A 12,602-nucleotide genomic window follows, 5' to 3' on the forward strand; every position below is an offset into this window, starting at 1 on the left:
GAAATGGCTTCCTCAAGTTTGACACCTCGCGATCACGACGTATAATAAAATGTAACATTAATCTGCTCAGCAAGTCTGGTGTCGTGTCCAAATGATTCTTCGTACGTGTATATAGTCTTAATTCAGTTAATGCCCGGGGTCCTGACCGAAATGCCCAAAGGAAACTCCGCAGGGATGATTGTCAAATGTTCTTACGGAACACGGAATGACCCAATGACAGCAACGTTTCGACAACACTATTACCGTTGAATTGAATCAGTCCAATGAATTTAGTTACCTACCTTGCGTTTTTAGACAGTCTCTTCTCTCCGAGAAGAAGTCAGAAAGTCCTCGTTATGGTTCTATGATCCATCCCTCTTGCTCAACTGAACCACCGGCACGCAGATGGATCAGGATCGCCCCTTTTACTCCAACTGTGCCCATGGGAACAGCAATGGATCATCATCACCGGGGATGTCGCCTGCTTCCACTTTTAAGCGTCCTCCAAACGTCCAAGCTGCTTCGCACTTTTTGGCTGCTGCCATGATGAAGAGGGCTGCTGCCAGTGATGAAGATGAGGATCATGATGACTTTGAATTCGGGTCTCCTTTTACTTCGTCTTATCCCCTTCCCCACGGTAGCAACAACAATGTCTCCAATGCCATTGAGGGATTACGCTCGACTCCTGCTTCCACACTCGAGCGGTCGCCTTCACCTGCGGTACTGATTGCCATCGCTATTTGCCTCTAGACTGACATGGCAGCATTAGGCTTATTCATTCATAAGTTGATGAATTTTCTCTGCCCAACCCATGATCTCTCGATGTTGTATATTATGATTCGTTTGATTAGAACTCTGATTAATTGTAAGAATATAATTAGGCTCATAGGAACATTGGTTATCTAAATCAGCAAGGTGGGAACTCCATGAAGTACTCTCAGACTATTCGCTCCGAATCGGCAGGAAGACCATTCATCTCCATGCCTTCAACGGCTGCAGCATCAGCAATCCAAACACCAGTTCCGATACCTCCTATCCAAACTCCTAAGAGAAAAGCAAGAGCAGATAAAAGGTAAAGATTCTTACAGCTTCTGAGGAGTATGTAATTCTAGTGTGACCTATTCTTTTGTAGTCTTTCATTAGTATTAAGAGTCGTAAACATTTTCTCTTTTCATCTGAGAGGGGAAAACTTGCAGTAATGTGAACTCTCATTTCTTTTGGAAGCACCTAAATCTATTTTCAGTACTGTCAATTTTCATGATTGCCTGGCACCTCTGTATATTTTGGTGATCCTTGTAGACATTGCTCTCAGTTGCCAGGAGCCTCTCTTGTGATCATGACTAAGCAGGCCTCTTGAATTTTTTGTGGATGATCATGCAGAATTCCTCTCGATGCCCGACAACCCAACCTAAATGACACTGGGAGTAAGCACGAAGTTTCTGCACTCCGTGATGAAGTATGTATGTTGAACACCTCCCCTCCCTCCCTGTCATGATATATTTCAAGAACAGGTTTTCAGGACAATCCCAAATCGTGCATCCACTTGCACAATCAAAACACCAGCAAAAGCTAAATGAAACTGACTGAGACTTCACTTGCACAGCTTGACATGCTACAAGGAGAGAATTACTCATTATGGGAGAAGGTGCATTTGCTTGAAGTCTGAAACAATATTATTATTATCTCATTACACTCCTCCTTCTTTTCATGAGTCTAGCATCTCCATGCAGCTTCAACAATCTGAAGAGAGGTGCATCAAAGCAGAGGCCAGAGCCAGGGAGCTTGAAAAACAGGTAAGTCAGATTGACTTCTCATACTTCTTATTCTTTTACATAGCACTGTTAGGGGTAAGTAGCTTTTTGCCGACTCTTATTCATGACTGTTGCACCAGAGTGACTATTTAATGAAGCGAGATGACACCACAAGATTGACATATTTACAGATTCAAAATAATTTTATGCTAGTGAAGACCTTTCTCAGCCACTATAGCATACCGAACAGCTTTAATGTCATACATTAAAGAATGCCAATGCTGCTTCACCTGTAGTACAATTACTCATTTGTCAGTGAGAAAGATAAAACGCGCTTGCAATTGCTAGGAAATTCCGATCACACTTAACATGCAATGAGGTTCTGTTTACTGACTTAGCTAGTTCTTTGTTTTGAGGCGCAAATTGTCTTATGAAGATTATAGTAATAGAACGAAACATTTGAGAATTCCATTATATGCTATTGTAGCCTGGTAGGCCACACGGAAGATGTTTTTGTGTACTGTGATGCCACATCTACATATACAGGTTGCTAAACTTGGACAAGGTCTATCCCTTGATGACGAATTTTCACGGCGGTAAATTTGTGGATTTCTGAAGTGACAAATTCTTAGAAACATCATTTGGTAATGATATGATTGTTGTTTCGATCTATGGCAGGAGAGAAGAAATCTTGCGCGAAAGAGAGGTGAGTTAAGAACTACATGTAGGGATAGTTGATTCTTCAAGATTTCTTTGATTTTAGAGCCTGAAGTACGTAAAGAAGTTATATTCTCATTATAGGTTGCTCTAAAGAATGGAAGAGACAAGGAAATTGTAGCTCTTCGTTTGAAAATGGAGGTAAAGCACTATATATAATGTGGAATTTGCTTAACTGTTCGCGTCTTTCTGAGTTTGTTTGTTTTTGTGCCTTGACTCTGACTAGAACTTGACGGAAGATAGAGAAGCAGCTATTGCCCAACTTCAGGAAGCAAATTCTGAAGTGAAAGCTCTGCGCACGATAGTACATAGAATGGTTTTGATGCAGGATGAGAAGGTATGCATGGAAGACTTCTTGTTCTGGACTAGAATAAAAATTGAACATTCTGCTAATCTGTTTCCCATCTCAGGAGGAAGTTGTCTTGAAAAGATGTTGGCTCGCTCGATACTGGGGTTTAGCTGTAAAGCATGGTGATCATCTTTGCAGATTCTCTTCACTTTGATTTTTGAACATGGTTTGCATGTTTGTGCTTACAAATTTCTTTTTTGGTCAACTTGAATGGGAAGTTCAATCACATGGTTTTATCAAAGTATAAGTTAAAAGAAAAATTGGAGGAGGATAATGAATCCGAGAGGTCTCAGTACTCTACACGATGAAATGAATTTGCTTCATCGTTTGATTCAGAAATATCCAAAACCCCAGAATCTTGTAGCTGGACGAGTATGTCACAGTCACATTTTTCTGGTAAAGTTTGTCTTCATCAATTTAACAGGTGTATTTACCATAAAAATAGGTGAAGATGTTTAGATGGTTCTGGCATGTTTTAACTTTTTTGAGGCACAGACTTTGACTTCTTGTTTTTCTCCTTAAGGCATTTGTGCTGATATAGCACAATCAAGACAGGAGTATTGGTCATCTCTAGCTCCGCTTTCATTCGAGATGGTGATTTCTGCCGGAGTGAAGGCTAAGGAAGAGTCCTGGTGTGCAGGTGACACTGCTAATATTAGTAGCTTTTGGTCTAACATGACAATCCACTTACTTGCATTTAGTCTTAACTACTTTTTCATTGACGTGAAGCAGGCGGCAACAATCCAGATAGAAGAAAACTCGTTAATGATACAAGTGATTTAACGGGTGAAGGATATATCGAGAGCATGCTCTTGGTTGAAGCCGGGCTGAAGGAGTTATCTTCTTTGAAGGTCCTTTCTTGACTTTGAAATTGGATACACATTTCCGTTTCACTTGTTTTAACACACACAACTGTTACTTAAGAAGCTGATCATGCGTTTCTCTTGCTTTGCACTTCTTGCAGGTTGAAGAAGCCGTCATTATAGCAATGGCTCAAAGCCGATCCAATTTCGTTAGGCAATCCACCTCAGGTATGTCGTGCCGTAGTTTTATTAGGTTTTCTTCCAATTTTCAAAATATGCATCGACATCCATTGTCCACTTCCTTTAGCATGATTTCTCATCTGCGCATTGAAGTCACAAGTTTGAGATAATACACATGCAAAATCTGTTTACGTGCTGCTCTCAGATTTAGACGAGTGTTTTATATACGTGATGATATCCACCCTAGACTGTCTCATTCCTCTTATTTGTTGTATTTCAGATTTCATACTTCCTGGTGATCTCAAATTCATCGATACGTTTGGTAAGAGGAAATCTTTGTTAAGTTATGGTACACTTGAATGATTTACTAGACCTCATTTAATATCCTTTCTGAGTATTGTTTGTTATGAAATTGGCGATCACATTTTCAGCAAGAGCTAAAAAACCTGAAGGAAACTAAGTAGTCAATCTTGTTGCCCTTTCTTGGGAGATAAAGCATTTTAGGGTGCAGTTTCACCAGAAGATGCTTTTGGAAATGCCTGGCCTTATGTTTAGCCTTTGACTTCTGAGATGCATGCAAGAGGTACAAGTCAGGAACTATTGAGCCCTAGTCTTGTCATAACATGCTTTAAGCTGTCATTCTACAGAACTAAGCAAAGAGGAGGCTGAAGATATTCTTTTCAAACAGGTCAGCAGCTGTTGCCTCATTCTATGCGACAGTGTCGTTTCACTTTTTCATGTTCTTCAGTTATGATTATTGCGAATATGAATGCTGACGTGCATCCATGAGCCTTGAGTTGTCTAAAACCAGAAGATAGGTAGATAAGCCTGGTCAATTGACTAGTTACAGAACTCAACATAGAGGATGGTCAGCACATGTCCTGTAAACTCACCATCCCCGTTGTCTTCCGAACTTATTAAAATGACGTGTAGGCTTGGTTGACATACTTCTGGAGAAGAGCTGTGGTGCACCATGTTGAAGAAGACATTGCCAGAGAAAGGCTTCAATCCTGGATCGGCTGGAGTGGGCAGACACCAAGTCCGCATGATGCCGTGGAAGGTAGACTAACTCCCTCGTTTCTTCTCTCTAACCTACATCACTTATAAAGTTAAACTGAATTTTGAACATGCATTTTATACATTTAAAAGGTCGGTCGACTTCCCCTTTTTCATTTTCTTTTCCTCGTGGAAAGTAAAAAGGGTTTTGACGGGGTTGGGACCACCTCGCCGTTGCAACTTTTTCTTGAGTCCAAAAGCACTTCCAAATGCAAACAGAAGAACAGATGAATAAGTGATGCATTCATCCATGACATGTCGTAGGAAATGAGTTATATGGTGTTGCGGATATCTTATGAAGCTAGAAAAATTTTGAGCAACCCTTCTGAGGGTATTTGGATTTTTATAGCGAAGAAAAGAACAGAAGCACTGCCATGACATAGTATCCTGGTTATCCTTTTAGCCAGGATTGAGATTTGATACTGACAATCTATGACATAACTGAGTAGATTCCTTTGTGAGGCAGTTGAGCGTGGTTTACGGGAGCTGCAGAAACTTGGAATAGAACACCAACTTTGGGAAGCGTCTCGCAAACTTACCAACCGCCCTCCTCCTACATCGCCATCTAACGACATTGCTCTCCTCCATGACTATGATCAGTGAGTTACACCATTCATATTCTCTTCATTCCCGAACTAAGCTTACCCCATAATTTATGCCCGTCTGAGCTGGAGCTACTCTCCACGTTCTCGTGCATGAAGCTTGTTCTCATCTTATGCATCAGCACAGACTGGCAGGTTGTGATTTCGGTTGTTTGATATTCTAAGTGTGTGGCTCAAGAACACTGTAATCTCCAGGTTATCAGTCATTGATTCAGTCAATAACAGATGAAAAAAGACGTATTTGTGGTAATTCAGCGAAAAAATATGGCTTAGGAAATAACCAACGAAAGGCATAACGTCGTTGACAAAATGGACTCCAAATGGAAAATCCCAAATATTTGATCAGTCGTGAATGCAGACTGCCTGCTATTGTTAACTATCATAAATCATCAATGGAACTAACTTAACAAATCATATCTCGACTTCCCTGTAATACAAATGTTAAATACCAAATTATTAGTTGCCGGGCGCTACTTGCTGAGCCACAAATACAAGCTCGAATACCAGCTAAAACACGACACTTTCACCACTGGCCACATTAAGCCCTTCAAATACAATGGACTCCCTTCGCATCTAAGCCAGAAGTTGCATGAAGCCGTTGCCCCATTCACACAGAAATTGCTTCAGATAATGGCTCCGGAGCACCACCGCTTCCATTAAGCACGGTTACATTCCCATCAGAGTCGACATCGACGATGACAGAATCACCCTCTTTGATCTCCCTGGCAAGCATTTTCTCAGCCATACTGTCCTCCAATAATCTCATTATAGCTCTTCTCAGAGGCCTTGCGCCATAGCTTGGATTGTAGCCTTCATCCACCACCCGGTCCCTGAATCTCTCTGTCACTTGAAGTTCAATGTCCTTCGTTTTCAGCCTCTCAAACACTTCCTTAAGCATGATGTCCGCGATTTCCTTCACCTCCAACTTAGTAAGCTGCCGGAAGACTATCATTTCATCCAATCTGTTCAGGAACTCTGGCCTAAAATATTGCTTCAGCTCCTCCGTTACTAGGCTCTTAATACGGTTGTAACTGCTATCCTTCTCATCATAATCAAGATCAAATCCTATCCGGCGGCCTCCCTTCTCTATTACACTGCTCCCAACATTCGACGTCATTATGAGAAGTGTATTCTTGAAATCAACAGTTCTCCCCTTGCTATCTGTCAATCTTCCATCCTCAAGAATTTGAAGCATCATGTTGAAGACATCCGGGTGGGCCTTCTCTATCTCATCAAAAAGGACCACTGTGTAAGGACGCCGACGAACAGCTTCAGTGAGCTGACCACCTTCTGTATATCCAACATAACCAGGTGGGGAACCAATTAGCTTGGAGACTGTGTGTCTTTCCATGAACTCGCTCATGTCAAGTCGGATCATGGCTTCTTCAGACCCAAAGTAGTAAGCCGCCAGTGCTTTTGCAAGTTCCGACTTCCCAACACCGGTTGGGCCAGAAAAGATGAAACTGGCGATCGGCCGATTAGGGTTCTTGAGTCCAACACGAGCTCGCCTGATGGCACGGCTAATCGCTTTAACTGCTTCGTCCTGTCCAATGACTCGTTTGTGTAGCGTCTCTTCCATTTTGAGGAGGCGATCTGACTCATCACTTGACACTTTCTCTACAGGAATTCCAGTCCAAGAAGAGACAATGTGCTGAATGTCTACTTCTGTAACGATTGGACCAACATCCCCAGCCTCAGTTTCAGCCTTGCTCATCTCCTTGCCTTTGTCTATCAGCGCAGTTATCTGTGCCTTCAGATCCATTTCCCGATCACGTAACTCCCCAGCCTGTTCAAGAAATATACACATGGAACTTCTCATCTGAACAATACATAGTGGGGGCGAAAACGAACCATAAACGATACTAAGAAATTTTTAGGAGAGAAAATGGCCGATGAATGTGTTCCAAGTTTGAATTCACAATGATCTTATGTCCCAAAAATAACAAAAACGAGACAAGCAGATGTAGATCAAATGCAGGGGGGCAATTCTAACGAATGCAATCATATCACCTCGCTCTGATCAAATGCATTACAGTAATTCCAACAAAAAGGGATAGTATCATCACATCACAACTTATGACATGCATAACACTCCCCACCTGCGGATAATTCAAAGCGAGCAGGGTAAAGAAAACTTCCATACCTTCTCAAAATCCTGACTGCGAACAGCCTCATTCTTCTCCTTCGTGATCTGCCGGAGTTCTTTCTCAAGCTCTCTGGCCTCCTCAGGGAGCTATAAGGGCGGGCCCGCATTAACCAACAAGACAATGTGTGGAAGAAATATCAGACTACAGTATAAACAAATTAAGAGCTCATACCTGCGCATGACGAAGTCGAACCCGTGAACCTGCTTCATCAATCAAATCAATGGCTTTGTCCGGCAGAAAACGGTCACTGAAGCACAGAGGGAAAGCAGGATGAGTAAGTATATTTCAACTAAGTGGATGACAATGCAAACCGCTATCATGTATTGTAGTCATGAAGTACAAGATACTAGCATAAGAACTCCTGAAAACAGATTTACTTATGGCATTTTTTCCCCATGGCACAATAAATGGATTAGAAGAAACTTCAGAGAGAGAGCTGAAGCCCCAAGTTAACACAGATTCACTCAGAAATATCTAGACAAAAGGCTCGGATCAAAAAATCTAGACAAAAGGCTACAACAATTAAGATCCTCAGTATTTGAACAAACAAATAAAGAGGCAATTCCCTGTCCATATGACTAACACAGACTGAACAACAATAAAATTCAGATAGATACCAAAGAGCTCCACGAAATAGTGGAAAGACGTCAAATTAGCTCACTGTGAAACATATCGAGCTTGACTTAGAATCAGTAAATGCAACAAAGTAAACGCATTTTCGGGCCTCATACCTAATATACTGGTAAGAGAGCTGTGCAGCAGCTACTAAGGCTTCATCTGTGTAATGCAGCTTGTGATGGATCTCATATCTCTCACGGAGTCCCTTCAAAATCTGAATAGTTTCATCCACTGTTGGTTCAGGAACTTTGACTGGCTGGAAACGTCTTTCTAATGCTGGGTCCTTCTCAATGTGCTTCCTATATTCATCCAGGGTGGTAGCCCCAATACACTGAACCAATGTAATTTGAATAACTATGACAATCATCAATGGAGAAAGGTCTGATGACCAAGGAGAAAGCAAGGGCTGAATGACCTATGGGATAACTAATTCTCTTCTTGAAAGAAAAGAACATATACAACACTACTTTAAAAAAAGTTTAGGAGAGTAGTCAACTTGGCATGGAATAGCTCCTCAGGGAAAAATAAATAGACGACTTGTCCACTTTCTCAAGATTATGTTGAACATCGGTAAACCCAGCCAGATCAATGACATAAAAGGAAAATGATAATGCCAACAAGACGAGGCTCACAATACCAGAAAAGCAACCGTGGCAGTTGCTATTCACCATTACATATTAAAAGAGAGGCAAGTTAAACAAGCAAAGCCATCCAAGTTTATAGAGTAGGTCAGAAGTTTCGACTACCTTGTATGCCCACCCACTGAACAGGGCGGAGTAGGGTTGGTTTGGCAGAGTAGGGTTGGTTCATCTATAGTTTTGCAGGGCCTCCAGTATTTCCCCACACTTCGCGAGAAAATGGAGGATGAAGAGGTTTTTTAGTATGAGCACCATGGCCCTAGGAAGGTGTCATGAGGAAAGAAATGGCACAGTCCTTTCGGCGAAGAATTTTTTGCTTCCTTAGCTTGCATCAAATGGAACATAGCAGCAACAGAAAAGTGGTTCAAAGGAAGCAAGGGGGAAGAAGATCTGAGGAGGCATATGGCCTTTCAGATGACATGTTCTTAATCAGGAACATACAGAAGGGTGTCTGGTGAATTGCATAAATAAGCATCCAAAAATTGTCCATGTGTTTAAAAGTTTAAGAAGCCAAATAATGTGTTCTCAGCCCAGCAGTCAACCTATGCTCTCGACAGTCTTTGCCAGAACCACCAACTGAGAGCACACTTAAAAATATTTAGCAATTAATTTGCATAATCCACTTGTCAATGGAAATTACCTGCAGTTCACCCCGTGCAAGAGCCGGTTTCAGAATGTTGGCAGCATCAATGGCTCCCTCTGCTGCCCCTGCCCCAATTAGAGTATGCACCTCATCAATAAAGAGTATTATTTCATCACTCTGTTTAATTTCCTCCATTAGCTTCTTCAATCTCTCTTCAAACTCTCCACGATATTTTGTTCCAGCAACTAGAAGGCCCATGTCCAGGGTAATGACCTGAGTCACATAGATGAACTTTTATTAATTCACAGTCACAAAGAGCTAAGGACTATATCTAGCTCAGTCATCACTGCACCCAGACAATGTCGACAAAAGCAAACAATGAACAGGATAGTTTTAACATTTTTTATTCCTATAGTACATTACAGGGAAACAATATGGTTTAGTCACTCAGGCAAATAAAATGCATAATGCATAGCTTTGTCTTTTTTCGAGTAAACAAGATCATTCTTAAGAATAAGGACACAAAAGGATGCAACATTAAATCATATTTTCCGACATTATAGACAGAGAGAGAACAAAAATTGCATGAACTTCAGCAAAAGCACTTCTAGCATTTGATTATCCTTCAAATCCTAGCATTAGCATCATTACTTCCCACAAAATCGAATTCGTAAGACTCGGTATTGGCTTCCAACCGATTGAGTCGTTATAAAACTATCCACAACTCGCTACACTACACCAACCAACAAGCATAGGACGCCGAAGTATACTAGTGCACTTAAAAGATTAAACATCGCCAGTGAAATATCCATGAGCATAAGCATGCAGAAGCACAAAGCTTGTTTTACAATCCAATTTCTCAAGTGCTAGATGGTCCCATCTCCAAGAATCTGCCTGTCAATTATGATGTCGCCAAAAGACCTAAGTATTTATCGCTCCTACAAATTGCTCTCATTGCGAAGAGGAAGTACAGGTTATGAGCTGTCTTCTCAATGCTACTGAAGACATCTGATGCAACATGAGCTAGAAGATGCTTCGACAGTGACAGAAGGAAAAAAAGGGCATGAGAGAATCTTAGGCGCTTCACCTTCCTACTCCAAAAATGTAGGTTTGGAAGTCCTTTAACTCTTTCAAGAGGAGTGATGGTTAACAACAATGCAACACACTTGCAAGCAAGTGAATAATTTGCTTACCTTCTTGCCTTCAATTGTTTCTGGAACGTCCCCACTTGCAATACGCTGAGCAAGACCTTCAGCAATAGCAGTCTTCCCAACACCAGGTTCTCCAATAAGGCAAGGATTATTTTTGGTTCGGCGACCAAGAATCTGGACAACACGTTCTATTTGCTGCTGCCTTCCAACAACGGGATCCAATTTTCCCTACAAAACATGGAAAAGAAACTCAACAATACCACTTTCCTAGAACAGAGCCATATCATTACTGAATAGTTAGAGAAAACAGAATGAAAAACAAATAATTACCTCCTCTGCCAGCTTAGTCAAGTTGGTTCCATACTCCTCAAGAGTTGGCATCTTATTGCCACTACTCCCTCCACCAACACCAGCACCAACGGCCTCAGTGCTCTCGCCCACCATCCTAATGACCTATTTACAGGACATTTTCAGTGTCTCGCCCTTGCAACAACGCAGAGCAAGAAATATTGTCATGATATCAATAAAAAAGGCACAGAATGCTCGCTTGCCTGCGTCCGAATGTTGCTAGGATCAGCACCCAAGTTCTCAAGAACACGAGCAGCTACACCCTCACCCTCGCGAAGCAGTCCAAGAAGCAAGTGCTCAGACCCAATGTAGTTATGGCCTTAATATTAATGTAAGGTTAGTACATGATATGCGCGAGGAAATATTCAACATTGATTGGGTGGAATACCCTAAAAGCGGATACAAAGTTGTAACAGCACTGAATAGGATACCTAGTTGTCGAGCTTCCTCCAGTGAAAGTTCCAAGACGCGCTTTGCACGTGGAGTGAAAGGAATTTCCACAGCAACAAATCCACTTCCCCTCCCAATTATTTTTTCAACCTCCACACGTGCATCTTTTAAATTAATTCCCATCGACTTAAGAACTTTAGCAGCAATACCAGTGCCTTCGCCAATAAGACCCAGAAGAATCTGCTCTGTCCCCACGAAATTGTGACCCAGCCTCCGTGCTTCCTCTTGGGCAAGCATGATGACTTTGATTGCTTTCTCAGTAAAGCGCTCAAACATGGCCCTGGCGACACCACGGCTTGCCTTCCCCCTGCGAAAGGAGATTGAACTTGCCACCCTAGAGTGAAAATCAGCGCTTGAATTCAGCAAATTGTCCAAACTGTTAGATCCTCTTAGACCAGAGAAGCCTCTCATCCTTATACCAGGAACTTTGAGAGCGGACATCATTTTCACATTTCTCCTCGACTTTGTGGAACCACCGGAGCTGCCATACCTCTGGCCAGGCACTATGGCTGGAGCATTAGTTGACTGCGCCAGGACCCCGGCCATGACTCCGAGCAAGGCGTCTGGATAGGTGATGAGGTGTCAGTTTGCAAAGTACGGCAGAAATAAGAGAACGAAAAGCTGAATTTCATTTACTGTTGTCTTTCTCACATATTAAAATACGTGTGTTTGTGCACAATTTTCTTCATTTGGAAGAGCGAGGGAGGAAAAGCCTGGGCTTTTTCGTAAAGGGGCTTCAGAGAGAAATCGATGATCGAGTGAGCTAACAAGTAAGTAACATATCAAATCCCCGCATTCAGCACACGAGCTGAGCTCACTCACCATCCAAGAAATGGCTAGATGAAAGCGAACCCATTCCAGGGAATGAAAAATAAGCAAGTTAACTAATGAGGAAATTCAATATGCAAAAGACCGATGGTGGAGAATATCAAAAGACAAGAAAGAATCGAAATAGTGTAAGAGTTACGAAATCGAATCAACGAAGAGAAGCCCTAAGACTAAAGCGTGCATATACAGACCGCAGCGACAGCTAGAAAGAAGAGGATGAGATTACAAAACCGCAGTGGCCGAGGGCTTACCTGAAGCGCTCGACTGAGAAGACGGAGGAGGGGGGGAGGGGAGGTCGGTAGAGGGAGAGCTGAAGAAACGAAAGCAGAGAGAAGACGGAAGCAGACTGAGTTGAGGATTTGATTTTGATGATTCCGACTCGGACAGGAGGCGGCGTCGTCT

At 42.1% G+C, this 12,602-nt stretch overlaps 2 protein-coding genes across 2 annotated transcripts; one reads left to right on the forward strand and one right to left on the reverse strand.

Annotated features, from left to right (window-relative positions):
* Positions 1 to 297: 297 nt before the first annotated feature.
* LOC115749553 (coiled-coil domain-containing protein SCD2-like) lies at positions 298 to 5,677 on the forward strand. Its single transcript, XM_048281723.1, has 17 exons — positions 298 to 699; positions 891 to 1,051; positions 1,360 to 1,435; positions 1,583 to 1,624; positions 1,710 to 1,772; positions 2,277 to 2,326; positions 2,409 to 2,436; positions 2,532 to 2,588; positions 2,674 to 2,784; positions 2,858 to 2,918; positions 3,320 to 3,436; positions 3,529 to 3,647; positions 3,761 to 3,827; positions 4,060 to 4,101; positions 4,427 to 4,467; positions 4,713 to 4,839; positions 5,302 to 5,677. The coding sequence occupies exons 1-17, from the start codon at positions 385 to 387 to the stop codon at positions 5,436 to 5,438; spliced, it is 1,614 nt and encodes a 537-aa protein (XP_048137680.1). The 5' UTR covers positions 298 to 384; the 3' UTR covers positions 5,439 to 5,677.
* A 73-nt stretch (positions 5,678 to 5,750) lies between these two features.
* On the reverse strand, positions 5,751 to 12,598 carry LOC115749512 (chaperone protein ClpC, chloroplastic). The gene is made up of 10 exons (XM_030686345.2): positions 12,452 to 12,598; positions 11,354 to 11,935; positions 11,126 to 11,241; positions 10,905 to 11,027; positions 10,617 to 10,802; positions 9,481 to 9,696; positions 8,316 to 8,533; positions 7,756 to 7,831; positions 7,581 to 7,670; positions 5,751 to 7,223 (listed from the first exon to the last, which is right to left on the reverse strand). Exons 2-10 carry the CDS (start codon positions 11,916 to 11,918, stop codon positions 6,045 to 6,047), a joined length of 2,769 nt encoding a protein of 922 aa, XP_030542205.1. The 5' UTR covers positions 11,919 to 11,935; positions 12,452 to 12,598; the 3' UTR covers positions 5,751 to 6,044.
* Positions 12,599 to 12,602: the final 4 nt, after the last annotated feature.

The sequence above is a fragment of the Rhodamnia argentea genome, chromosome 7 (assembly GCF_020921035.1).
Source record: "Rhodamnia argentea isolate NSW1041297 chromosome 7, ASM2092103v1, whole genome shotgun sequence".
Classification (NCBI taxonomy): Eukaryota; Viridiplantae; Streptophyta; class Magnoliopsida; order Myrtales; family Myrtaceae; genus Rhodamnia; species Rhodamnia argentea.

What these genes read in the sequence shown, in the direction of transcription:
- LOC115749553 (XM_048281723.1), top strand. Translation starts at nt 385, where the DNA reads ATGGATCAGGATCGCCCCTTTTACTCCAACTGTGCCCATGGGAACAGC. An exon ending in TTTCTGCACTCCGTGATGAA is followed by an intron (nt 1,436 to 1,582) that starts GTATGTATGTTG and finishes TCACTTGCACAG; the next exon opens with CTTGACATGCTACAAGGAGA. An exon ending in TCCGCATGATGCCGTGGAAG is followed by an intron (nt 4,840 to 5,301) that starts GTAGACTAACTC and finishes TTTGTGAGGCAG; the next exon opens with TTGAGCGTGGTTTACGGGAG.
- LOC115749512 (XM_030686345.2), bottom strand. Translation starts at nt 11,918, where the DNA reads ATGGCCGGGGTCCTGGCGCAGTCAACTAATGCTCCAGCCATAGTGCCT. An exon ending in CTAGCAACATTCGGACGCAG is followed by an intron (nt 11,028 to 11,125) that starts GCAAGCGAGCAT and finishes TCCTGTAAATAG; the next exon opens with GTCATTAGGATGGTGGGCGA. An exon ending in AAACAATTGAAGGCAAGAAG is followed by an intron (nt 9,697 to 10,616) that starts GTAAGCAAATTA and finishes TATGTGACTCAG; the next exon opens with GTCATTACCCTGGACATGGG.